The 26,850-nt window shown below is 33.6% G+C and overlaps 4 protein-coding genes across 5 annotated transcripts; 2 read left to right on the top strand and 2 right to left on the bottom strand.

Moving 5' to 3' along the window:
- Positions 1 to 233: 233 nt before the first annotated feature.
- Positions 234 to 3,337, bottom strand: LOC108319632 (heat shock cognate 70 kDa protein 2). The gene is made up of 2 exons (XM_017550828.2): positions 2,707 to 3,337; positions 234 to 2,133 (listed from the first exon to the last, which is right to left on the bottom strand). Exons 1-2 carry the CDS (start codon positions 2,918 to 2,920, stop codon positions 398 to 400), a joined length of 1,950 nt encoding a protein of 649 aa, XP_017406317.1. The 5' UTR covers positions 2,921 to 3,337; the 3' UTR covers positions 234 to 397.
- A 1,743-nt stretch (positions 3,338 to 5,080) lies between these two features.
- Positions 5,081 to 11,041, top strand: LOC108319641 (inner membrane protein PPF-1, chloroplastic). Of its 2 annotated transcripts, none has more exons than XM_052878579.1 (11): positions 5,081 to 5,551; positions 6,686 to 6,796; positions 7,186 to 7,260; positions 7,376 to 7,436; positions 7,763 to 7,836; positions 7,942 to 8,046; positions 8,300 to 8,407; positions 8,475 to 8,575; positions 8,982 to 9,131; positions 9,199 to 9,325; positions 10,659 to 11,041. In XM_052878579.1, exons 1-11 carry the CDS (start codon positions 5,240 to 5,242, stop codon positions 10,758 to 10,760), a joined length of 1,326 nt encoding a protein of 441 aa, XP_052734539.1. In that variant the 5' UTR covers positions 5,081 to 5,239; the 3' UTR covers positions 10,761 to 11,041. The 2 variants fall into 2 exon arrangements, with proteins under 2 accessions (XP_052734539.1, XP_052734538.1); XM_052878578.1 differs by having other exon boundaries at positions 5,086 to 5,551; positions 10,653 to 11,041.
- A 41-nt stretch (positions 11,042 to 11,082) lies between these two features.
- LOC108319642 (CLAVATA3/ESR (CLE)-related protein 46) lies at positions 11,083 to 11,939 on the bottom strand. The gene is made up of 3 exons (XM_017550844.2): positions 11,790 to 11,939; positions 11,574 to 11,629; positions 11,083 to 11,474 (listed from the first exon to the last, which is right to left on the bottom strand). Exons 1-3 carry the CDS (start codon positions 11,896 to 11,898, stop codon positions 11,400 to 11,402), a joined length of 240 nt encoding a protein of 79 aa, XP_017406333.2. The 5' UTR covers positions 11,899 to 11,939; the 3' UTR covers positions 11,083 to 11,399.
- Positions 11,940 to 17,064: 5,125 nt separating this feature from the next.
- LOC108319592 (osmotin-like protein) lies at positions 17,065 to 18,067 on the top strand. Its single transcript, XM_017550770.2, has one exon. It carries the CDS (start codon positions 17,111 to 17,113, stop codon positions 17,855 to 17,857), a length of 747 nt encoding a protein of 248 aa, XP_017406259.1. The 5' UTR covers positions 17,065 to 17,110; the 3' UTR covers positions 17,858 to 18,067.
- The last annotated feature ends 8,783 nt before the right edge of the window (positions 18,068 to 26,850 follow it).

Genomic DNA, 26,850 nt, shown 5'->3' with positions numbered 1-26,850 from the left:
CATTTTAAACTAGCAATTGTGATAATTTAAATATTTTAGGTCATACAAACAGCTTGAAAAGGTAAGTAAAGGTTGTTTTGCTATTTGATACAGTAGCTAGTTTTTTTATGGACTGATACAGTGCTAGTATACGCTTCCAAGTCAAATAATCACAGCTGCAAGCCATTTTTCAACCACTTAATGTTCTCAGTTTCGTGTGGCCAGCAATCATAATTGAAAAACTACACTATAAATGAGCAAACTTCATATCATTGTGTACATTAAAACAGGAAAAAGTACATTAATGAAAAAAAAATGAAAAGTAAAGTAAATAATTCCAATTAAAACAGTCTGACAACAGATATCATTATCTAAGGGTCTTGGCAAAATCAAGAACAATCCACGACAATTGTTCTGCTTAATCGACTTCCTCAATTTTGGGTCCAGCACCGCTTCCACTGGCAGGAGCAGGACCATCCTCATCCATGCCTGCACCAGCATCACCACCAGCACCTTGGTACATCTTAGCGATGATGGGATTGCATATGCTCTCCAACTCCTTCATCTTGTCCTCAAATTCATCAGCCTCACCAAGTTGGTTCCCATCCAGCCATTGAATGGCTTGATCAATAGCATCTTCTATTTTCTTCTTATCATCAGCAGGCAACTTGGAAGCAATCTTTTCATCTTTAATTGTGTTCCTCATGTTATAGGCATAATTTTCCAAAGAATTTTTGGCTTCCACCTTTTTCTTATGCTCCTCGTCCTCAGCCTTGTATTTCTCAGCTTCCTGCACCATCTTTTCAATCTCTTCTTTGGAAAGCCTACCCTTGTCGTTGGTAATTGTTATCTTATTCTTTTGTCCAGTGGTCTTGTCCTCTGCAGACACGTTCAATATACCATTGGCATCCATATCAAAGCAGACATTGATCTGGGGAACACCTCTCGGGGCAGGAGGAATTCCAGAGAGCTCGAATTTTCCGAGCAAATTGTTATCGCGAGTCCTCGTACGTTCACCTTCATAGACCTGAATCAACACACCGGGCTGGTTGTCGGAGTATGTTGAAAACACCTGCTCCTTCTTGGTGGGAATGGTTGTGTTTCTGGGAATCAACACAGTCATGACACCTCCTGCTGTCTCCAAACCAAGGGAGAGAGGGCTAACATCCAACAGGAGAAGATCCTGAACTTTCTCATTACCCTCGCCACTGAGAATAGCAGCCTGCACTGCAGCACCATACGCAACAGCTTCATCGGGGTTGATGCTCTTGCAGAGCTCCTTCCCATTGAAGAAATCCTGCAATAACTGTTGAACCTTGGGTATCCTGGTGGAACCACCGACAAGAACAACATCATGGACTGTGCTCTTATCCATCTTCGCATCTCGCAAACACTTCTCCACGGGCTCCATGCATTTCCTGAAGAGATCCATGTTCAGCTCTTCAAATCTGGCACGGGTGATGGTTGTGTAGAAGTCAATGCCCTCATACAAGGAATCAATCTCGATGGTGGTTTGAGCGGTGGAAGAAAGAGTCCTCTTCGCCCTCTCACATGCAGTTCTCAACCTCCTCAATGCTCGCGCATTTCCACTAATATCCTTCTTGTTCTTCCTCTTGAACTCCTGAACAAAATGGTTCACCATTCTGTTATCAAAATCTTCACCTCCCAAGTGAGTATCTCCAGCGGTGGCTTTCACCTCGAAAATTCCTTCCTCAATGGTGAGAAGAGACACATCGAAAGTCCCACCACCAAGGTCAAATATGAGAACGTTCTTCTCCCCAGAGGTAGTGGCCTTTTTGTCAAGCCCGTAAGCAATGGCAGCCGCAGTAGGTTCATTGATAATACGCATAACATTGAGCCCTGAAATGACCCCAGCGTCCTTGGTAGCTTGACGCTGTGAGTCATTGAAGTACGCGGGGACAGTAACCACGGCATTCTTCACTGTGGATCCGAGAAAGGCCTCCGCAATCTCTTTCATCTTGATTAGAACCATGGAAGATATTTCTTCGGCGGAAAACTGCTTTTCCTCCCCCTTGTAATTTACCACAATCATAGGTTTGTCACCGGCACCAGAAACCACTTTGAACGGCCACAATTTTATGTCACTCTGTACAGAAGCATCACTAAGACGTCTACCAATCAAACGCTTAGCATCTGCGCCAAAACAAATCAACACAATCAGCAGATGATTCGAAAAAGAAAAAAAAATAATTGTCTGACAATTGAGGACGCTTTTGCACGGGTAATTCAATCAAGTAATCATTTAACCAAAACTTTCATGGAAACACAAAACAGCTCAATCAAGTGCTTCAACTTATCATGCAAAATCTAAACAGTTCAATTAAGTGCTTCAAACTAACCATGCAAAATCAAACCAGTTAAATTATGTGATTGTTTAATAAACCTTACATCGCTAAAACGCAGCTACAAAAATCGACTAACAATCCAATTGCATCGCCAAGGATTCTTTTACACGGCTTATTTTTTGTGAAGTAAACTCTTAGAAACACAAAACAATAACTACATAACTTCACTTCTCTTAATTTTCTTTATGTAAATAAAAACGAAAGAATCATGACAATAATACTGACTAACAGCAGTTATATTAGAGAGAATTAGAACTTGACCTAGATCGACATAAATCTGGACAAGTTGACTAAGAAATCAATTAAAGTGACGACAACTGCGGATAAGCAAGGTATTACAGGATGATTTGAGAGTGCTTACCGAAAACGGTGTTGGTTGGGTTCATAGCGACCTGGTTCTTGGCCGCATCGCCGATCAACCGTTCTGAGTCAGTGAAAGCCACGTAGGATGGGGTAGTTCTATTACCCTGATCATTGGCTATGATTTCAACACGATCGTGCTGCCAAACACCGACACAAGAATAGGTGGTTCCCAAATCGATTCCGATCGCAGGACCCTCGCCTTTACCGGCCATATTTTCTGCTCACAACTGTTTACCCTAACGGAATTAGAACTCGAATTGTAGAAAAAGGAATTAAAAACTTCCGGCAATTTCTTGAACTGAATTGGGGAGGAAGAAGCAAGTGGTGTGTTTTAAAGAACCCCTTAAAATTCTGGAAGGTTCGGTTGGTTGCGTACCGTTGGATCAGAAACTTTGGACGGTTGGATATTTTGTTTACTAGTGAAATTGGAGTTGGGAAAAAGCGAGGTATTGCGTGGGGTGTGTGGGGTATCTCCTACGTCCTCTAGGTGGTTCCAGAATTTTCCGATTTCGAATCCACGGTGGCTTGGCACGCGTTGTATCCAAACACGCTTAAACTAAGATTCTTATAACCGTTGACGAGTCGCCGTCGCCTTTTTCACGTATTGGATAGATTGTCTTTGTGATTCTCCCGCGCTATTGGCTGGGACAATAACATCTTTATGCCTTTTAGATAACAGACCAATTGGATTTCGCCAAACTCCACGCTCCTATTGACACAGTAACATCTTCTATGTTTTTTCCTTTTAAGGTATATATTTAACCTATTATATATAAAAAAAAATCTTTTCAGTTTACTGATTTTATTTTCACCTAAAGTAAAAATATTTTGATGGTTAATGTATTTTGAAGACCAAGTTTCTAATAAAAATGGATAAATATTTAGTTATTCTTCATGAAGATTGATGATATATTGTAATTTTTCATATAATATATAATATTTTTCATTTATTATGTTTTTTTTTAATTTTAGCATTTATTTTTACCTATTATTGTTTTCATTTCAATATTTTTTTATTTTATCATAAACTGTCATATATTTTTTATTTATAGTAATTCGATTTTTTTCATGATTAATTATATGTTATATTTTTATTATTTTTTTTGTTATTATATATACAAATTTGTAATTGCTAATAAGGTATAACGTTTTATACAATCAAAATTCTAAAAATTAAATATGACTCGAACTATACCTCATCTCGCACGAAACTATGCCTAATAATTATAAGCATATATGGGAGCAATCAAACAAAAGTTTGACTACTTTTAAAAATATGATTTTCTGTTTATTCGTGTATGCAATTTAAAATAAAACGTCGTTTACACTAGCATTATGGTCGTTAAATTTGTTACTAGTCCTACTTATACGTCGAATGCATTGCTTTCTTAGAACTATAATTTTTTATAAATTGTAAATAACTTTTTTAACTGCAGTTTAAAACAGAAAACTCTAATTTTGTCATGATTTTAACCACGAGTCCCACAATTACTTTATCAAGCTTTAAGAATGTAGGGATAATACTTAATCTTAGATTATGAAACCAAAAACAAATTAATTGTTAATGAGCAATCAATTTTTTCATTAATAAAACAATTCTTAATTTATTGTGGAGGTCTATTTAAATTGGTCATTGAAAACAGAAACCTTTTTAGATTAACCATTAAAAACAATTTAGATTAATTTGTATATGTTGTTCCAACTTTATAACATCTTAAATTCTTCTCGATTTTCTCTAATGAAAATGAAAAAGAAAACGTAAGAAAAAAAAATGTAAGTAAAAAATTTTAAATACTTACAAATAGAAAATATGATCTTTTTTATATAATTTTTATCAATTACTTTTTTTTAAATTTAATATTTATAATTTGATTTCTCAATAAACTAAAATGATATTCATGATTTATACACTATAAATCTTTTATTTATTAATATAAGGACTTAGAAAATAGATCGTAGGTTCCTTTTGTTAAATAATGAGTAATCTAAGTAGTGTCCAAATAACAGTTAGCAAAAGAACAATTAAATTATATCTACATATATAGAAAGAAAATTCCAATTTACTTTTTTTTTATATTTCGTTTTGAATATACCAAATTTAAATAAAAAAACGTGAAAATTTATTTTAAATAACGTTTTTTCTCATAAAAAACTGTATGTATTAAAATAGATTTATCCATCAATTTAATTTTCTTAAAACATATAGTTTCAAGCTTTTGAATAATATTAATAACTCTTATGGCATAAGCAAAAATTCCAACATTACACCGAGGCTGTGAGGAAAGCAGCCACTTGCCATTTTCCATTAACTGAAATGAAATATCTGCAAAATGACCATAAAACCCCTAATCTATTGACGTGTCACTCAGTCGGTGGCTGAAAACGGAGAGGAAAATCTGGCTCTAGCCATCGTGCACCATGTCATTGCCTCGCAGAAAATGGGGATAATTCGGAAAATATTCCCTCATCTCTAATCCGTAATGAGAAGCTGAACCATCCTCTGCACAATCTCCTTCGAAAGCTTCTCATCCATGGCGAATACACTCATTTCGTCTCCTTCGTTCCTCGGCACGCCTCTTCCCTCGCTCCAACGCCACCACCGCACCACTACCAGGCTTGTCGCCACCAAGGTCCACGTCAGCCTCCACCAAATCCCCCCTCTCCACTCCATAAGCCACTCCATCGACTTCGTCGGTATCGCCACCAGAGCTGAAGGCCTTCTTTACACTCTCGCTGACGCTGCGGTTGCGGCGGACCCGGCTGCTCCCGCCACTGATGCTGCCGTGCAGAAGAACGGAGGCTGGTTCGGCTTCATCTCCGAAGCCATGGAGGCTATTCTCAAGGTAAACTTCGTACTCGTGCATGTTAGGTTTTAACTTCCTGAGTAGGGATTATTTGGCATTTGATAAAAGTTAGCGAGTTGTGTGACGCGTCACTTGCGGAGCACGAGCCTCGAAATTCATAGAACTTGTGTTTCACGAGATCGTGTGGCTTGCTTAGATGTTGTTATGATACTCTTGGTCGTTGAGTTCTTATTAAGGAGAGAGATCATTGATGCTGACCTAAGTGATGTTTGGATAGACTTCTATGTAAGAAGAAAATAAGAAGGTAATGTACTAAATATGTTTAAGCTTATTCCGTGTAAGTTAAAACTAGTTCATGCATCACTTAAATAGAATGTTGGAGAAACGAGCTTCTTTAAATTAATCCATGCATAAGCTAATTAACTTATGGAAGAAGTTTAATTCAGTGTGCTATGTTCTTCTCATGTAAATGTTCATTGAGAATTTTATTTAGCCAAGGCCGAGGTTTACTAGACCTTGTTTGGGTAAAGTTCTCTCATAGAATAAGAAACTTCTCTCACGAGCTTAATCAACTTACACACTTCAGCTTTTACAGAAACCAGATAAGAGAACTTCAATAGAAGATAAGTGTAAAAGTTGACTTAGTTAATAGGAAAACCTCTATTCATTTTACATTTTTATATTCTTTCCCTATAAATTTGTAGAGAACTTATTCGAATAGAACCTAGAGAATAGAGAATGATGCTAATATTGTTAAATTCGTGGCAACTTCTGTTCCTGAGATGATATTTTGCAGGGCATGTGTTCAGTGCTCGCTTTTCAGCTGTGAATTCGATTGATAAAAAATTTCATGCTGTAATATATTATTTGTTTCATGGGAAGCTATACTTGGAATAGTAAATAGTGCTGTTTGTTTATGATGGATGGTATTCTAACTTCTGCGAGACAGTTTACGAACTACACAATTCACTTGGCAAGGTCCTTTGTTTGCCATTGATGTTATTTATAACAAAAGAAAAGAGGAAAACAAACTACCTAACTATAGGAAGCTGCCTTACTTCTTCTGTTTTAATAATTTGATGAATTTAACATTTTATTACTAAATGTTTGCTTGTTATTATTCAGGTACTTATATGTTTTTTTGTGGTTATTTGTTCTTGTTTTGGTTTTCAGGTGTTGAAGGATGGCCTTTCTGCTGTGCATGTGCCTTATGCATATGGATTTGCTATCATATTACTCACTGTTATAGTTAAGGCTGCAACACTTCCCTTGACAAAGCAACAGGTTGGTACAAATTAAGCAATTTCTAGGGCCAAAGGAAGCACGATAAATTTACAAATTTGCTGCAACCTTTAAATTATGTAAATCACTTTGTTTGAAACAGTTTTTTCCCTTCTCGTTGGATTGAAAGGAATATTTTATTCTTCAAAGCCTGACATACTCTATGAAAACATTTTGAACAAGATCACAAACTAAATATGAATTTGATCTCTTGATTAACATATGTGTTGCAAATCCTATGTCAACTAGAAATTAGTCTATAATATATAAGTGAGGTGCAATCCTTAATTTACAAATCGGTTTTGTAAGGTAGAGTTAAAGTATAAGCCTACTTGCTAAGAATATGTTTCGCTTGATTACAAGAACTGAGGATTTTAAATAAATCTATACAGGTTGAATCTACATTGGCTATGCAAAATCTTCAACCAAAAATTAAGGCTATTCAAGAAAGATATGCTGGCAATCAGGTGAGGGGTGTTGTTGGCTATTAAGCATCCATTTCGATCTTGAGTAAATATTGATTCATTTTATCTTATAATATTGTTGTTTCTAAACTATTCATTTTCTTGGCCTCTTTTTAAGGAAAGAATACAACTTGAGACATCAAGGCTATATCGGCAGGCTGGGGTTAATCCATTGGCAGGTACTTTTGCTCTTAGTTTCGGTGCATGTTCTTCAACACTGTTTTTGAATAATAGTACCTTGACTCATGAAGCTAGTAAGCATTGGTTCTACGTTCATAATAAAACGACTGTGCTTGTGTATGATGACAAAAAATATATGGTTTTGAAGTAAGAGTTCTTACCAACAGTAATTATTTGATTTTATTTTGTTCATCCATATTTCTCCTGACCTTTCTTTTAATAATCAGTAAATAGTCATATTATCTTAGTTTGGATTTTGTACATATTCTATTCAGCTACTGACGTGTAGACTCAACTTCTACTGCAATGGCATCAATTTGTATAGGTTGTTTACCTACTTTGGCCACAATTCCAGTCTGGATTGGTCTCTACCAAGCATTGTCAAATGTGGCAAACGAGGTAATTACTCACTATTAGCTTTTATTATTTCAGCAGAAAATTTGACGGACAAATTACTCACAGAAAATGTTTATTTTGCTAATTATGGAAACCTTTAATTTGAAGGGACTATTGACTGAGGGTTTCTTTTGGATACCCTCTTTGGCTGGTCCTACTACCATTGCTGCTAGGCAAAGTGGAGCTGGAATTTCTTGGCTTTTTCCATTTGTGGTAAGACATCTTTTTCTTTGTTGGTGAAATAAAAAGTTGTAGTTGGCCTTTTTTTCCAATTTCCTATGAGTTTGGCATTATGATCTTTTAGCCAGAAGATTGTTTTCTCATTGTTGGAATAATGAAGTTATAGGATGAATTGTTCACTTGTTGAAGTCCTGTATCAAGAGGAAATAAATAGCAAACTTTGTAAATTGATTTTGTACTTTCTTTTTATCTTTATACAGTATCATAACAAACATCTGTTATTCAGGATGGGCATCCACCTTTGGGTTGGCAAGATACTGCAGCATATCTTGCTTTACCCATTCTTCTTGTCATTTCTCAATTTGTTTCAATGGAAATCATGAAACCACCTGAGGTAAACACATCAGTTCTCTTCCATTTCATTTTTTTATGATCACAACCTAAAAGATTTCTTTTGACAGACAGATCCTTCTCAAAAGAATCAACTTCTTATTTTAAAGTTTCTTCCACTCATGATCGGCTACTTCTCACTATCTGTCCCATCAGGATTAACAATTTACTGGTTAGTTGTTTTAAAAACTATATTGATACCATCTTTTACAGTGTACATATTCTTATTTTTCGTGATTTAGCCATAACTTCAAACATTCTTTGCTTTATTATTGGTTTCAAATTAGTTATCTTGTACACTATCTAGGTATGTCCAATTTGGTAAGCAAACTTTAGTAATTGTGTTTTCAGTACACTTTATTTCAGAAACAATTTCCTTGATATGCATGCAACAAAAAAAATACATAGAAAAAATGAACAAGAGCTTAAATTCTTTTGGTGGAAATGATAGCATTTAATCAAGTGAATGCTTTTTCATCAATTTTAGATTAGGTAGATGGTCTGGACAACCTTGCTTGAGTGCTAACGGGAGTAAAACAAAATTTCTTTGCTGATTGGTGTTGCGTTTCTTTTGTTAGGTTTATAAACAATGTCCTGAGCACAGCTCAACAAGTATGGTTGCGCAAATTGGGGGGTGCAAAGCCTGTTGTGAATGAAAATGCCAGTGGGATTATTACTGCAGGACGAGCTAAAAGATCTGACTTGCAGCCGGCAAAAGGCGGTGAAAGGTTAGTGTTTTCTGGTACATGATGCAGGGTTTCGATTGCTGTTGGATAATAAATTGGTGATCTACAGGTTTAAGCAGTTAAAAGAAGAGGAAAAGAAGAAAAAGTTAAGCAAGGCACTGCCAGTGGAAGATGTTCAGCCTCTGGCATCTGTTTCTGCTTCTGATGATGGCTCGGACATAGATAGTGACAGCAAGGTATTTCACTTGTGGAGTTTATTATCATGATTAAGAATATTTATAAATTCAATGTTATACATAGAACAATGTCTAACTATCTTAATTTCCAATCTTTTCTAAGATGAAACATCTTGTTAATTTTCCTGCATATGTGCAAAAATAACTGTCCAGTCTTTACCTGTTTTAATTTGTGTTGCACATGATCACTGTTTGGTCTTTTCATGTACTGATTCTGTTGTATATATAAAGTGACAGTGATGTTAACTAAGGAAAGTAAAGTTAGTCATTTCATGGGCCTTCTACCCAACTTTCTAGCTGAAAAAGTGTAGCTAAGATTGTTGGAATAATTTGAAACGAGGAAGGGTCAGATGGAGATGCAGTTGGGGGAGAGAAAGATGGAGTAACAAGTTGGACGGTCTGGGTGTGAATGGGGGGGAATCTACTATGAAGACAGGATGAGTGGGGAGAGGAGGAGGACAGGGGGAGTTGTAGGAGAAGACGAGAATGTAAACGGGTGAAAAAAGATTTAAGTGAATGGTGGAGGTTGAGAGCGCGTGTAAGGGCTGTTAACAGTCCTCTTGGCCATCATCTGTGGTAGCATTTATAGGATTTTCTAATTTCACCTTTTTAGTTGTAGTTCTGTTTTCAGAAGACAAACCATAAACTTTTTAGCACTACATACTGGTGGTGAGTCTCAAGTGTGGATTGAGAATGCGGAAGTTGAATAATAATAATAATAATAATAATATTCACGTACAAAGACTCATATATACCTTATGGCTTGAACTTATGAGTTTAACATGGTGTTTAGACTGCATATATGGTTCTTAGCCCGTTGTCGAAGATCTTCCCAGGATCTTCAGCTCTCCTCACTAACCCAACACCATGTCCCTTGTTCCATATACACCTAAAGCCTTGCTATATACGTCACAATGTGAGTGGATATTAAATATGAATACTAAATGAACTCAAATCTAATATCTTAACTGCTGAAAATAAATACCCTGGAAAGAGAATTTCGACCTTAAAATATAATTCCCATGGCTCAGATCGAAAAGGAGGTGTCTTGAAGTCTTGTTTTACTTTTAACAAAGCTGTAGGAAAGTACAGGCGAACGATCTAAAGCACTGCTCTCTTTTTAATTCCTCCCACGCTTTCTTAAAATTACCTGACCAAACCCCTCTCTGATCTGCGTCCCAAATTGTTTCGGAAGCTTGAGATTATACATCTGACCTTTTTTTTTCAGACAAAAATTACCAGGACTTATTTATATTTTATTGTTTTGAGATTGTTTAGAATGTTCATTCTAAGATAAAATTCCCAATACTAAGTTACATTGTTACAGGAACAGGAAGTTGAAGAAGGAGCCTATGCTTCTAAAGTTGGTGAAGAGGTTCAAATTAATTCTAGGGAAAGAAGAAGCAAGCGTTCGAAGCGGAAGCGTGCTGTATAAAGGACCGCCGCATACGGTTGTTTGTAGTTATAGTGAGTTTTGTATATCTCAAGAGATTATACCAGTTTTGGGTTGGCAATTGATTAAATATCCGTAATTTATTCCAGCATAATATCTTTGTTTCGTTGTTAAATTTCTTTCAACCAAGATCCCCCTCCAGGGAAACTAGGGAGCATAAAATCTTGCATTACAAAATTGTTGGCTGCTGACTGTTAACAGTACAGTAGTCCTGTACATCGAAAAGATATTGTTGAATGGAATCAGAATTCATTGTTATAAAATAATATATGATGCGGAATGTATAGACCGGTACAGCAAAAGATGTTTTCCAAATCGGAGCTGAGCTATTAAATCAGGGAAGACATTTTGGTCAAGACCTTGTGTGTCATTTTACATACACTTAGGCCAAGAATTGCTCAAGAAACTTAACACAAGCTGGTTAGTTAGTAAATAGAGAATTGGTTTCCTTTACGCGAGGTCAATGCATTAGCTGATAAAGTACAAATATTCAATTAATCACCATTTTGTACATACACAATGCTCCCAACAGTAGAATTGCTAGTCTATACCAATCCATTGATCTCAAAAAGCTATTGATGTCTCAACTGCACGCCGACGCTGAATACATGTTTCCAACCTCTATGGTTTAGATGGCGGGCGTTGATTCCCTATTGGGTTAGGCCCCGATGGGCTTTTACGATTCTTTTCATTAACCTGTGATTTTGGTTGTTCAAATCATAATTTTGTCATGCAAATTAAGTAAAAATATTAATATGTATGTATATATATAATAGTACTCGTATATTTACTAACCCATGAAGGAATGACATTCCCAGTTTGCAGCTGTGGGGTTCTGAGCTTGAAATGAACTGAGTACAGAAGTATAAAATGACGTGAGATAGAATTACTCTCAATTACCATTGCTAAGTCATTTCTCATCAGTTTGTGAATGACAAAATAGACGAACAACGAACATACGGAAGAAAATAGTTTCAGAGCTATATGCAAAAGAATGTGCAAATGCAATACCTGACTGCATAGCCTGAACATCGGCAGTGAAGTGATTGAGTGCAGAAGCTGGGAGCAGAAGCCATGCAAAGAGAAGCTGGATGAAGAATTGTCTTCTCATCAGTGGCATACTTGGAGTGAATAAGAGTGTTGCAGTCTTAATGAGAATGTCACGAGCATTTTGCTGCTTTTTATATGCTATATTTTTTGGTATCATATAATCATGACGAAACTTGAAATTTGATGTGAGAATGTTTGTAAAAAGATGCCCTGGAATCCTATGCCATTACGCACTGACTATAAAAGATCGAGGATCTGTTTTTATCCTCATTATGGATTGACTTCTAATCCGTTATCATTTCTCTGTTATCATTGTTTCCATGATAATTTTACAAGTACTTGCCATTATTTATCTCTTGAGTGCTTCGCCGTTATGTCGGCATCCTTTCTCTCTCTCTCTCTCTCTCTCTCTCTCTCTCTCTCTCTCTCTCTCTCTCTCTCTCTCTCTCTCTCTCTCTCTCTCTCTCTCTCTCTCTCTCTCTCTCTCTCTCTCTCTCTCTCTCTCTCTCTCTCTCTCTCTCTCTCTCTCTCTCTCTCTCTCTCTCTCTCTCTCTATATATATATATATATATATATATATATATATATATATATATATATATATATATATAGATATATAGATATATATATATATATATATCTATAGATATATATATATATCTATAGATATATATATATATATATATATCTATAGATATATATATCTATATATCTATATATATATATATATATATATATATATATATATAACCCTTCAAAACCTTTTTTTATAGAATTTGAGTTGGGCATCTACAAATGCTTGATGGTTGGATTATTCTTTCTAAGGTTAAGTTTGTACCAAAATTGGTAATTTCACATAGATATGCTAACCTGTTTTAAATTTTTTTGCTTAAGATAATTATGTTAAATACTACCTTAACATATTTACTAAATATTAAGTAAAAAGTCATTGAACAAAATTGTGAGGTTTAAACTTTACCTATTTAACTCCTTTTATATCTACGTTATATATGATCATTCACTGTTATATGATCATTCACTGAATAAGAAGTGTTACATTAGATAAATGTTTTTATCCAAAATTTGTTATATAGAACTATTGGGTATATAAAAATAAGTCTCTAGTAAAGATAACATCGTGAATATCAAACATTTCGTTCGAAGTATTGTTTTTCTTTGCAGCCTAAAAATTAAAGGAGAAAGATGTGGTTAAATTACTTTTAGTTTCAAAATTATGTCAGTCTAATAATAATAACAACAAAAAGTTCAAAAATTTTAATTTATTTTATTTGTATTTCCAACAAGTGAAAGTGGTCTTATTTCTTCCCACCCTTGTATTTCCAATAGTAGGTGTATTCTGCTTGCAAACATTATTCGTTGGTCACTGAACTTGCTTTCTCTCTACGTTTGTAAGTTTATGTAAAGAAGCTGACTATGTGCTATAGCTAGTGATTAGTATTAGCTGACTTATGTGAGACATGATGAAAATCTTTAGTTACAAAGTCAAGGGTTATTATGATTGTTTGAATTGTAATTAAATCAAATCTAAATGCTACCAAAACAGATGTGCCAAAAATGTCATGGCAGCCACCCAAACATACCATTGTGTGGCCTTTAACTTCTGAAATAAATTCTAAATTAACTTTACTTTTCAATTGAACATCAATATTTCATTCTTAATTTTTCCTCCAATTAATTTCTTTCTCCATTTCTTTTTAAGTATTAGATTTTTCAAGAGTTTTGTTGTATTTATTTAATGTTTAGAAAATTCAAAATCGTATTAATTATATATATATAAATTGCAAGGTTCAAGAATTATTCTATAAACAAAGTAAAAATTAACACAATAATATATAAACAATATAACGTGAAAACTCGAAAATCGAAATATAATCATAATTATTTTTTTATGACAATTAGATAATAACACTATATGAAAATTTGTACAACACATAAATTACACTCTCGTGTTCTTTGATTCCAAATACACTCGCATTTTTCAAAAAAAGAATTTAACTCAAATCTCACAATACTATACTGTAATAATATAAGAAAAGTTAAATATAAACTTAAAATGTTTTTGACTAAAACAAGAAACATTATATATTTAGAATCCATTATATAATCACCAACACTCACTTCTTATCTCATCTACATGAGACTTTCCAAGATGTAAATATAGCAATCGCAACAATAAATATGAGTGGACAAACAATAGTTATTATTTACCTAATTAATTTAATAATTTATATATATATATTGTAGGACTATAATGTGCATCATAGTGAAATTTGGGATGCAGGAAGAAAAGGTGAGGTGCAGAAAGAAAACCCGCTATTCGGTTACAATGAATCTATGCTCATATGAGTCCACGGTCAATCCAATAACTGGTTGGGCCTTATTATTTCACCACTTTTATATTAATCTCAGGCTTCATTTTTTTTCTCTATGTGCTCCTATAATTTTTAACTGCACACGTAACTTTTAAAATAATCATTTTACCATTTGTAAAAAAATTAGTTTTAGATTACTTTTTCAGAAAATGAATTTAAAATAAATTTTTAAAAATTTTCAAAATAAGGTTTCCATACCTCATGAAATGCAATTTGAGGCGAGTTTTTCATAACATAATTTTTTAAACAAATTTTCTGAGATATACAAGATACCTTCCTGAACTAGTTTTCTAGAACACACGATAAACATTCCATAACGAGCTTTTTTCTAAAACAAGCTTTTCATAATAAATGATAACTTTTGAAATAAACTTTTTTTCCAAAGCAAGTTCTCGATCCTTTTCTTCCTTGCAGTGGGAACTGTATCAGCAATGGTGCTAGTGGCAGTGACATGGTGGAATGAAGGAGGGTATTTTAATTACTTTTGTTACTGTGAAGGTGCAGTTAATAATAATAGGGGTGGAAGAAGAAAATAATGAAGGTGCAGTTAACAATCAATGATAATGATGTAGATTGTTGAATGTGATGTTATAGTGATGGAAATGATGATTTATAGTGATTTTTAAGCGAGAGAATTTTATTTGTATGATTCACTGTGATATGCTTTAAGGTAAATATTTTTTCTTTACATGAAATTATTATGATTTTACGAGTTTGACTCAAATGGATATATATAGATAAATTGAGTCTTATTATGCCTATGATATCGTCTAACAATGATAATTATACATAATGTGTAAATTTTGTTTACACGTATATCTGTTTTAGCTAATTTACTCTTTATATCTAAAAAATCAATTGTGTGTTGTTTTTTTTATAATAATCTCTTTATTAGTGTAAATAAATGAAGATATACATGTAAATATATAAAGAATAATGAGACCATGACACATTTTCACATTCATTTGACACAGTTACAAGAATAAAGTGATCAAAAAAGTGTAAATTTTTGTATTGTTTCAAAAAAGAAGAGAATAAAAAGTAAGTAAGGCTGGTGTCAAATGAATGTAAAATATTTAGGTGTATCAAAAAATATTTACTCACATATAAAGGATAATGATATTATAACAACATTTTAACATGATCTACGTGTCATTCTGTGATTGCTCTAAAATTACTCTACAATCAATGATAATAATCATAAACATCAACATGATCCAATCATAGAATGACACGTAGATGGTGTTAAAATATCGTCAAAAAAATGCTGTCAAAGTATCATTATCCATATATAAATACGCATATAAAGGACAAGGAGTAAGTTTATGACTTATTGGATGATAAGAGAGCATATGTTATATTATTTTAGAATAAAATTTTGTTGATCTAATAATTTAGATATATAAATGTTTTATTATTGTAGTTTTATATTTTGGATGATTGAATTAATATACTTTATGCCTTATATTTCATGTTTTCTGAATATTAATTATATAATGTTTTATTTTAGTAATTTTTTTACTATTAAAAAAAATATTACACTTTATAAAACTTCTTTTAAAATATGTGTATTTATTTAAATATATAAAAATGTAAAAACATATTATAGTAACGTTATATTAGGCACTAATGGAAATTTTCTAGAACAATGCTTTACTATTTATTCGATACGTAATCCTTTAACAGGTATAAAATAATGCTGAAATTCAAGAAAGAAGAAATACAAAAAATTCATAAGACAAAATCTAAATTTACTCATTTTAAAAACTGAAAATAAACATTTAAGCACTTTTCATGTTAAAACATACATGTTTTGGAAAATTTAAATTGAACTACAAACTTACAGTTAAATAAGAGTTTATGCTGTTAAAAAGTTAAATAGTTAAAAACGTGCTAAGAAATTAACCTTTATTTTATATAAGTGTTATAGTGTCCTAAAAAGTAATAAATACGAATTAAAATAATTTGTATTAAAAATATTTTTATCAATTTAAATATTTTTTCTCTATTAATTCGTCCTTGTTTCTCTTTTATTAAAATCCATTACGAAAAAGGTATTATAAGCACTTATAAAAAAAGTATGTGGGGATAAAAAAAAGGATGCAAATGAATTTGTCATAGTTTAGTAAGTTGGTCACAACAAAAACGTTTTTGAAGAATGGAGAGGATAAAAAGCTAGCACTATTTACGAGGTCCTCGATATCTAAACTTTTTTCACCTAACCAAAGTTAAGAAAAAAAAATTACATACAAATATAGAGTTTAATAAAATGAATATTATTAAAGAAAAAGTTTAAACTTAATTCGAGAATAACACCAATAATTCATATTTCTAGCAAATACCATCATTCTATTACAACACACAAATCATAACATTAAAAAAATTGAAAAATAATTTTATTCATAAATTTAACTTCCCGTTCTAGTGAAATATATTATATACATTAACAATATAATATTTTTAGTAACTTTAATTTATTATAAAGTGAGACACCTACATCCTAAAAAAACATAATATGAATTTTGTACGATAAACTTAAACTTTTGACAAAATTATAGTTTTTTTATTCATCCAGTTTTAGCCAAAGACTATGGGAGTGTCGCTCGAAGGTTCCAGGCCCTTAGTTTGCAATTCCCACTCTTCCCCTTTTTCTGTTATATCAATTTTGCCCCTTCTTTCTCTCCACGTTCGAAATTCAAAATTCAAAATTTCAACGCCGTTTAAATGTACAGGGAAAGGGCAATTCGGTCCCACAAAGTAAAAAATATAATCCTCTGTAACACATCCAACAACCCAGTTTAGACCTTCATCCAAAACCCTCTATAAATAACTGTAAAATATAGCCTTCACCGGCATGCTTATATTTTCATTATTACTACTTACCAAGTCATGCCTTCTTCACTGTTTCTATGCACCTTCTTCATCCTCGCTGTCACCATCCTTCCCTCACCCACAGGTGCCCTTATCCTAACATTAGTTAACAACTGCAACTACACCGTTTGGCCAGCCATTCAACCTAACGCCGGCCATCCAGTCCTCGCCGGCGGCGGCTTTACTCTCCACACCCTCACCCACCTGTCCATCCCCGTCCCCGATGTCCACTGGTCAGGCCGGGTCTGGGCCCGTACTGGCTGCACCCACTCCGGCACCGCCTTCTCCTGCGCCAGCGGTGACTGCGGCGGCCGTCTCCAGTGCAACGGTGCCGGTGGTGCTCCTCCCGCCTCCCTGGCGCAAGTGGAGGCCCACCACGGAAACGGCGATTCCATCTCCTACGGCGTGAGCCTCGTCGACGGGTTCAACGTCCCCATGACTGTGACCCCACACGAGGGCAAAGGCGTGTGCCCGGTGGTTGGTTGCCGCGCCGACTTGCTAGCCACGTGTCCCCCCGTGCTGCAGCACCGTGTCCCCGCCGTTCATGGACCCGTCGTGGCGTGCAAGAGCGGGTGCGAGGCTTTCCATACCGACGAGCTCTGCTGTAGGAACCACTTCAACAGCCCCCACACGTGCCGTGAGTCCGTGTACTCCACCTTCTTCAAGCACGCGTGCCCCAACACTTTCACCTACGCCCACGACAACCCCTCTCTCATGCACCAGTGTTCCTCCCCGCACGAGATCAAGGTTATCTTTTGCCACTGAAAGAGACTAAACCGTTGTCTGGGTCATTGTTTGGTGACTCAACCCTTGTCTCCTCAATAACATTCAAGAGCAGAAGAAAAGTTGGCGAAAAGAAATAAGAAAAAAAAAACATGCTTGTATTTTCTTCAGTAGTTGTGTTTTCTTATTCATCTTCTTAGAATGTTGTAATTTATGTTGTGTGGTCAAGAATATAACTTAAGCTTTGTTTCAGCTGTTAGTTTTTGTTCTGGGCATCTTTAAATTATTCTTTATCTTCTTCCTCCAGCTACTACTGGTTTGATAATAGTGCTAAGAGTGTGATGATGGTGAAATGTGAAAAGAAAGAGACCGGTTCATCAAATGGGCTCCTATCTCGAGATTTTGATTCGTTTTAATGGGAGAAAAAGAAAGGTACCTGGTTTGACACGTGATTTCAGTCCCTTTTTCTTGTAATTCTGACAAATTCAAGCAGTGTTACCTTTACCACGTTTTTTTTGTTACCTTCTATATTTTTGTTATTGTTTAGTAGATGATATACTCGTATGGGTAGACGATAAAAAAAGGTAACTAGACTTTTGTTCTTTGGATGGTAGCAGGGGCCATGTCAGCAAAATGCTCAATGCGAGATTTTTTTTTTCATGCTTCTGTCATGAGATACCAACCAGAACTCATAAAATTTGAACTGATTTGAAATACTGGTTTTATATTGAAGGAGTTAATTTGAAAGTGTTGGATTGAGCGAGGTGGGAATTTTGAGTGTACTTTCCGATAATTTTGCATTGTTTAATCTAATGCAGTGTTTCGTAATTGGTGAACTTTGTAGTGTCACCGAAACGGCTACTGGAAACCGTCCGAACGTGACGTGGAGTTGGACCTACTGAATAATGATGTGTTTTGAGCTTTTACCGAAAGCAAAAATTCAGTTTTTCTTAAAAGTAGTTATAAATATTTTTCTCCCAATAAATATTTTCATAATTAACAGTGAAACTTGAGTTTGAACACAGATCAGATTACCAGATTTTTTTTTATGATTTCATCAAGCTCGGTTAAATAACACGTTAATACTGCCTGGTATTTTGTAGATTAAGCATGAAATTATGTGATATTGTAAATCAGTGAAACAATTAAAACAGCGCGTTGCTACATACACTTCATCTATCTCACCTGCACCTACAGTTTTGTCCTTCTTCATTTAATGAAATAATAAAATTATGAAATTCATTTAATGAAATAATAAAATTTTTCAACCATCAACGATCCTTAATTCTGTATTTTAATGCTTACATGTATCTTATCTTATTAACAAAATTAAATTTAATATACTAAAATAATATTTTATATATATATTTTGTAAACAAATTTAATATTAAAAATAAATATAAAAAATACTAAATAATATATAATATCTAAAATACAAATTTTAAATTTAAAACAAATCAAATAAAAATTTAATTAAATATAACAAAGTAAAAAACAGAAAAGTAATAAAAAAATCCTAAACTCCAATTCCAACTCCTAATAACTCCAAGTGCGGAGTAGCTCCAAGTACGGAGTAGCTTCAAGTGGAAGACAAACCGCAGCTCCAAGTGCGAAGAAGGAGAAGACGAACTGCAGTTCCAAATGCAGAGAAGTAAAAACGAACTGCAACTCCAAGTGCGTAGAAGATGAACCGCAGTTCCACGTGCGGCGAAGACTAACCGCAACTCCACGTACGGCGAAGACGAACCGCAACCCTCTTAATCGCACTTCCCTGTACACCACCTATATGTTCGATCTCTGCCAACACCCTCTGCTCCAACCGTAGCGACATAGGCTGAATCTGCATTTCCATCAATGCTCTATTCTCCTCCTCCAACCCCACCGCTTCTCTCCGGCACCCCGCCCTCATAACCTTTTCCAAAAAAATCTCACCTTTAACAAAACATTCTAATTACCTTCAAAATGTCGAAAAGAAAAAACACTACAACGAGTTAACGACGGAGTAGTAGTTTTCCATATGCCTGACTTGATAACCTTAAAAAGAAATGGTAAAAAATGAGGGAGGATGGGAGGAAGGGAGAACGCCAGTAGAGAGAGAAAGAAAGGGGGTGTAGGGTTTCACAGATGAAATGCGGCAAAGAGGAGATGAGAAGAGAAAGGGGTGGAGGATTTGTAAAAATTATTACTTTATTAAATGAAGAAGGGTAAAACTGTGAATTGGGAGGTGCAGGACGAGACAGGTGAGGTGTAGGGAGCACCGCTCATTAAAACATCAATTATAGATGTACATATCCGGTCCTTGAAAACAAAACCTCAAATTTGGCTGTTAATGTATATGACCATTTTGACCCATCATTAGGGCTATTAAGATACTCAAACGAAATACATCCTATTTTCATAATTCTATATAAGAAATTCGAACAGAAATATGTCACTCACTCAACAATTTAATATTTCTTTCATATCCTAAACAACAGAAGATTTTAAAAGACTCTTAGAGGATTTTGCAAGAGGATTTGTATTTTACAAGAGGATTTTTCCTTGATTGGATTTACGTATCTTGAAAAACCACTTTCAAAATTCTACGAGAAATTTTGTCACATTTATAATCCAAATCTAGAAAAAATATTTGGCGTTATTTCTGTCTCTTCATTTATTTTAAATTCGTCCTCTTTTCGACGTAAGAAATATAGATTTAAATTTCATGAGTACTATACATAACCAAATTCAACAATTGTTGAATCATAATGAACAACTTAAGAGGTAACATTACACATACTTGAGAAACATACGAAACAAACAAAAGCTGAGAACTCAGACGAGGACTTTAACTCAACAACTAAAACAACAATACGAGATTGATCTATAAGTGTTGAACACTCGGTCGAGATCACCTTGAGAGCCATAACCAACCTTAAGAAGCAAGAACCAACCCTCTAGTAATATAAGTGTCAGAGAAAGTTGTGACCTCCTTCTAAAAATCCTAGCTCAACTTGTCATCATTCAAGGTGGAATGAATCTTAAGATAACATAGAAGGCAAAACTCTTGTTCAAACTACTTAAAAGATACTAGATGTATTATTGGAATATTGAATGAGAGGGAATCTTCCCAAAAATTAAAGAAGGAGATAATGCATTCCCAATCTTGAATAATCATCAACTAGATACTTATTTGGCCTATATGTAAGTCTTTGGTAATGACCATAGTCTGAGTTACAAAAGAGGACAAAAAGCAATACCTCTTATACTTCATAAGTTGAACCCTTCAATCAAGTGAAGAATGATACCAAACCGTAGACAAACTTATTTTAGCTATCGTGTTCTCCACTCACAACTTCAACATTACTTTCAGAGCCTTAATATACGTGTCTGAATAAATTACCTTATAATGCAGATACTACAAAAGCCTAAACTCGTTGGTTTGATGACAACTTGGTTGATTGAACTCTCTAAGTTTGGACTCACCTATAGGGACAAGGACCGATGAAAGCACGTCTACTTCCTAACAAAGCTCCCAACGACAAGAGAGGACCACAATTGATGGACGTTAAGCGATGACGACTCATCAAATAAAAGAGGAGGAAGCGCTGAAGTAATACTAGAGGAGTTCGATAACATGATTATAGAGCAAGCAATCTAATTCACTTTTAGTACATCCCAATAATTAAACAGAATATAACGCATTAATTGTGACCTCTACATGGCACACAAAATCAAGGTAAAGAAGTTGCAATGTCAAAGTGACTCTCAATTCATGACCAATAAAATAAAATGGGGTATTAAGCCAAATAACCCTTCTTACAAAAGTATACCACATGGCTAAGGGACTTATTGAAGAATTCAAGGAATTCCAAATTTTTCATGTCATACATAAAGAAAATAATCAAGCTAACATGTTATCAAAACTCGCCACTAAGAAGGTCGATCAATATATTGCTCCAATCTAAGAGAAACTTTTGACTCCTAGTTGGAACCAGAGATAAGTATTCAAGACTTTAACAACTGGGTCCAAATGGTTGACCCTTATCATAAGTTACTTCACCTTGAACGTTTTGCTTGAAGACCCGACTAAGTCAAAACCATAAGAAGGCAACCATCATTTTATGTCCTACAAAATGGTGAACTCTTCGGGAGAGGATTTTCCATTCCATTTTCAAATATGCCTTAATTTAGAACAATTGTAATCTGTGTTGATTGAATGCATAGAGGAATAAGCGATATGCATTTAAAGGATCGATGCCGGGCCATCAAAGTACTTAGGGTTGGGTACTGTTGTCATACTTTAAAGAAAGCTACACATGACTTCATCACAAGATGCCAACAGTTCGAACCACTACACCAAATGCCTTTAAAAAACTTATACATGATAACCACCCTTTAACCATTCATGACCTATGAATGAATATATACTTTGACCCTTCCCCTTACCAAAAGGTTGGGTAAAGTTCCTAATAATAATTATATTTATTACTTTACAAAATATATTAGAGTTGAACCATTCCAACAAGTACAAAAGTTATTTTGAAAGAACATTATATGTAGACATGAATTGCCCCACTCACTTGTTACCGATAATGGGTGGCAATTCATCGACAAATGGTTCGAATAGTTCCTTACACAACTCAACATTAAGCACTAACTTTCCTCTGTTGAACATCCACAAATAAATTGTCAAGCAAAAGCAACCAACAAAGTAATCCTTAACGAATAACAAAGAAAACTAGGCTAAGCAAAATGGCTTTGGGCCAAAGAGGTCCCTTCCATATTATGGGAATATCATTACACACCCGAAATCAACTACGAATGAAAGTCCCTTGCAAAATAGGTCTCCTGCCTCTTAGCTTTCTCAAAACCTACAACATAAGTAGCTAGTCTAGACTTGTTAAGTCCACAACAAGTGGTGTGATGACAGTAGGAGTCGAGGTCGCCACAAGAGCAGCTGACGGTGATCCAACATCAATCTTTTGTTTCTTAAGAGGAGGATGAGATATTAGTTCGACGTTTTTTCTAAAGAGCTTATAATCAAATTGGTATGACATGTATTTTACAAAAAAGGAGAAAGAATGGTAAGGAAGTCATTCAAAGGAAAAAGTTCAAATGTAATGTCAATTCACCACCAAAGTAAGCTTTGGGGTCCTCATCATTAGTAACTTGGAGTGTTTTCCTACACTCAAGCAATATGGGAAGTTGTCAAATAGGCTTAATACCCCTTTTCTCCTTAACACTCAAAAGGTTTTCCCCAATAGAGTTAAACTTAAAGGGACAACTCCAAAAAGGGGGAAATCTGGGCCATTAGTCAAGTATAAAGAAAAACTTAAATTCGACTTCATGAGTAGAGGCTTTCAACTTGAAAAAATGAGTCTTGAGTTTCTTAAAAGATTAGGTACACTGTGTGAAGATGGAATGCTAGGCACTATTTAATGATACTCAATCGACCTAGGACCCATGCTTCTGTTGGTAAAAATATGCAAGAAAATTGAACAAAGCAGACAATCCTTAATTGCTTGCATAAGACCTATAAAGCTTTTATAAAATCCCAACTATTTGGGTGAAGCTGACTAGGCATGACGTTCAAATAGGTTAGAAGATCGAGCTCAAAACTAGTCAAAAGGAAGTTTACATTAAAGACCTTAAAAAATATTCAAAAACAAAGACAAAGACGCCCGTGTTATCCTTTGATGCCATTACAACTCTATTTGAGAGAGAGTAGGGAAGAGCAATGTGCCCATCTTGGCAACTTTTGAAGGCAACAACAAACTTATTTACCTCATCGACAAAAATAAAATCAGCAACTTCATCCAAGACCAAAGTATATCCAACGTCTCTTATAGGAAGAAAATAATCCTTACACGACAGGGGAAGCTGCTTTTTTCCCTTACCCTTTAACTTAGCCTTGTGTTTTCTAGGAACTACTATAAAGACTCCTAAATAAAGAATTATAGAAAGAATGATACTTAGGTGCTCGGAGAATAAACTCGATTGTCGTGATTAAAGGATGATAGGGAGTCCTCATCCATGGGGCAATCTCCTTCTCAAACAAAGGATGACCTATAAAAGAATTGGATGAAGAAAACATACCTAGAGATGAAGGATGAACAAAGAAGTACGTGGAAGAGAGCTTGAACGAAGGTTAATCGAAAATTGCATAATGTTGTACCATAACTAGAATTGAAGTAAATCAATAAGAAATTGAAGATGAAAAAAAAAGAGTCTTGAAATTTAAAATAGGGGTTTCTTAAACATCGTTTGCCTCCAAGTGGTGAGAACCTTTGATGCTTCACGTCGATTCATCAAGCCAATGTGATGGTGACACATAAGTAAGAAAGTTAGTTGCATTTAATACAAAAAAGTCTTCCATGCACTCAAAAGTAATCATTACTCAAAACCTCTCATTAATGCAGCACACAAATCGAAAGGGAAATTATCTTTATAAGATAGACGTTACCTTGACTAGAGCCAGCCATTTAAAGGCTGGTTAGCTTTCAAACCACTAACATATGAAAACTGACTTCACCTTGACCAAACAGGTTGATTACCATCACAACAAAAGATTTAATATCTTTTTTGGTAACTAAAAAGGAACTTGAGACACATCAAAACTTTTGAGCTTAGGAGGGTTTATGTGCATACTCGACCTATGTCTATACCAATCCAAAAAGGAAACCTCAAACTCAACAATTTTAATTAATTAATATGCATTCAATACATATGACGATTGTGGTCATATTTTATGAGACGATTATCCACCATTGTGATCAATATACTCAAACGACAAACAACCATATTCTCATAATACCATATAAATGCTCGGATAAGTAAGTATCACTCATTAAATAATCTGATATATTTTTTCTTTCATCTTAAACAAATCTTAAAAATTATGTAATGTATCTTGTCATATCCATAATTCAAACCTAATAAGATAAATAAAAATTAGTTAAAAAGAGAAATCACTTTTACATCAAATTATTTTAGCATATGAAAAAAAACACATGTTATCTATTTCTTTACATGTAATTTTTTTTTTTCAAAATTCTTTTACAAATTGTAAAGTGATCATATGTTATGTCAGCATTACGTTTGGTAGAGATTGAATCATTAGATTAAGTATTGATCTAATAAGCAAAGGTTTAACGTTATAAAGTTAGTAAAATTTGAAGACATAAGAATAATAATTTAATTAAAGAGACAAATTTAAAATAGAAATTAATAGAAGAGTTTAGATTCTAGAAAGAAAAATTTAGAAAGTCATATGAATATAGAATAAGAAGACCCTCAAAAATAAAGAAAAAAACAAAATGCTTCAGTGGATAAGAAGTATTATCTCTTTTGGTTAGTACAATATCTTTACTCATTTAGATATAATAAGATTATTTTCTATATGAAAAGATAACTAGATAATTATTAGCTGCCATTAATTTAAAAACACATTATCACATTATTGATTTCGCTTCGGTTTGAATTTAATGTTTTTGTTCTTTTCTTATATATAACGAAACTAAAAAATATCAAACATTTTTATAATTTTAGTAAGTCATTAATTCACTTCTTTCAACCAGTTTTGGAAAATCTAATTCTCACATTGAAAAAAATGTTGAATTTAAATTGAAATGGGATGAGATAGATAACTTTATATAATTAACTAGTTAGGTATAGGTATCCTACAAAAATCAAATACTAGAAGAAGTGACATTTGGCAAAACTTTACTTTAAATGGGACGGAATTGTAAGTATTATAAATATAAATATATGTTATAGATTAATGTGTGTTAAATAACAGGAATCTAATATAAACACTTTTGTCCAATATTGCTTAAAAACATAACTATTTTAGATTCATATAACCCAATATGCTGCGGATTGAGAGAAGTTTTATACTTTAAATTTCAAACTCAATACATTTTAATTAAAATTGAGAGATAATATCTCTCCGACTTAATTATTATATCCGAAATTATATATATGAAATATTATTTCATTTTGAAATTTAGAATTTATGTTACATTTTTTATTTTATAAAATGTTTTAGAAAATTAGAGAAAAATATATTTAAATTATTTTTAATATAATCTTTTTAAGTAATATGTAATTATTAGTATATTAAAACACAGTGTTTCTCAATTATGGATTATAAGAGTTTTGATTTTATCAAATAACATCATCATTTCGACGTCAGTTAAATAATATTGCTAAAGTCAATTATTTTACTCACAATACTAATTGTTATTAATAGTTTTGTTATTAAAAGAAATATTGGAGTGTAAAAAAGATTACATCTTTTGATTTTAACTCTTAATTGATATAATAATAATAATAATAATAATAATTAAACGTAAATATTGAATTGTTCAATTATTAAATAAAGTAGTATATTATATCAAAATTATTCAAGAAAACTTAAAAATATGTTTTGAAATTATACAGTAAAAAAAAAGTTGAAACTTGATCAATCTAACAAAAAGACGTACAAACTTGATCCAATTCACTGTGTATACTTCAATAATAGGTCTCTTTCTTTATATCTTTTTACATGTTATATAATAAAACAATGATATATTTTTAATATGTTCAAGTAAAATTTGTTTTAAAAAATAAAACAGAAAAAAAAATCAGTTCTGTACTTTTTTTAAAACGAAAAGCAACTTGGAGTTGCTTATAATAATATGCAGCTATACAGTGCATTAGAGAAGAAATTTAAAAAGAATTTTCTGAAAAGCATATAATATTTACATTTATTTTAACAAACTTGTATGAACTTCTGTCTACTATAAAAATAATTTAGAAATAAACATTTTCAGCCATCACTTTTTTTTCTACATTTTTTCTTTCTTTCTGTTGTTTAGAAATTATAGAATTTCAACATAGCATTTTGCCTTATAAAGTTAATAATAATAAAAAAAAAGTATGTTTTTGTTTCCCTACACAGTTTCCCCCAAAAACATTGTAACAGTTGAAAGTGGTATTTGGGCCGGGTTGGGTTAAACCAAATATGGGTTGTGCTCAGTTCTAATAATCGCAGGCAGTGCAATCCTGGA

The sequence above is a fragment of the Vigna angularis genome, chromosome 5 (genome assembly GCF_016808095.1).
Source record: "Vigna angularis cultivar LongXiaoDou No.4 chromosome 5, ASM1680809v1, whole genome shotgun sequence".
NCBI classification, from domain to species: domain Eukaryota; kingdom Viridiplantae; phylum Streptophyta; class Magnoliopsida; order Fabales; family Fabaceae; genus Vigna; species Vigna angularis.
Note: the sequence above shows the minus strand (reverse complement) of the source record. Positions and strands in the feature narration are given on the sequence as shown.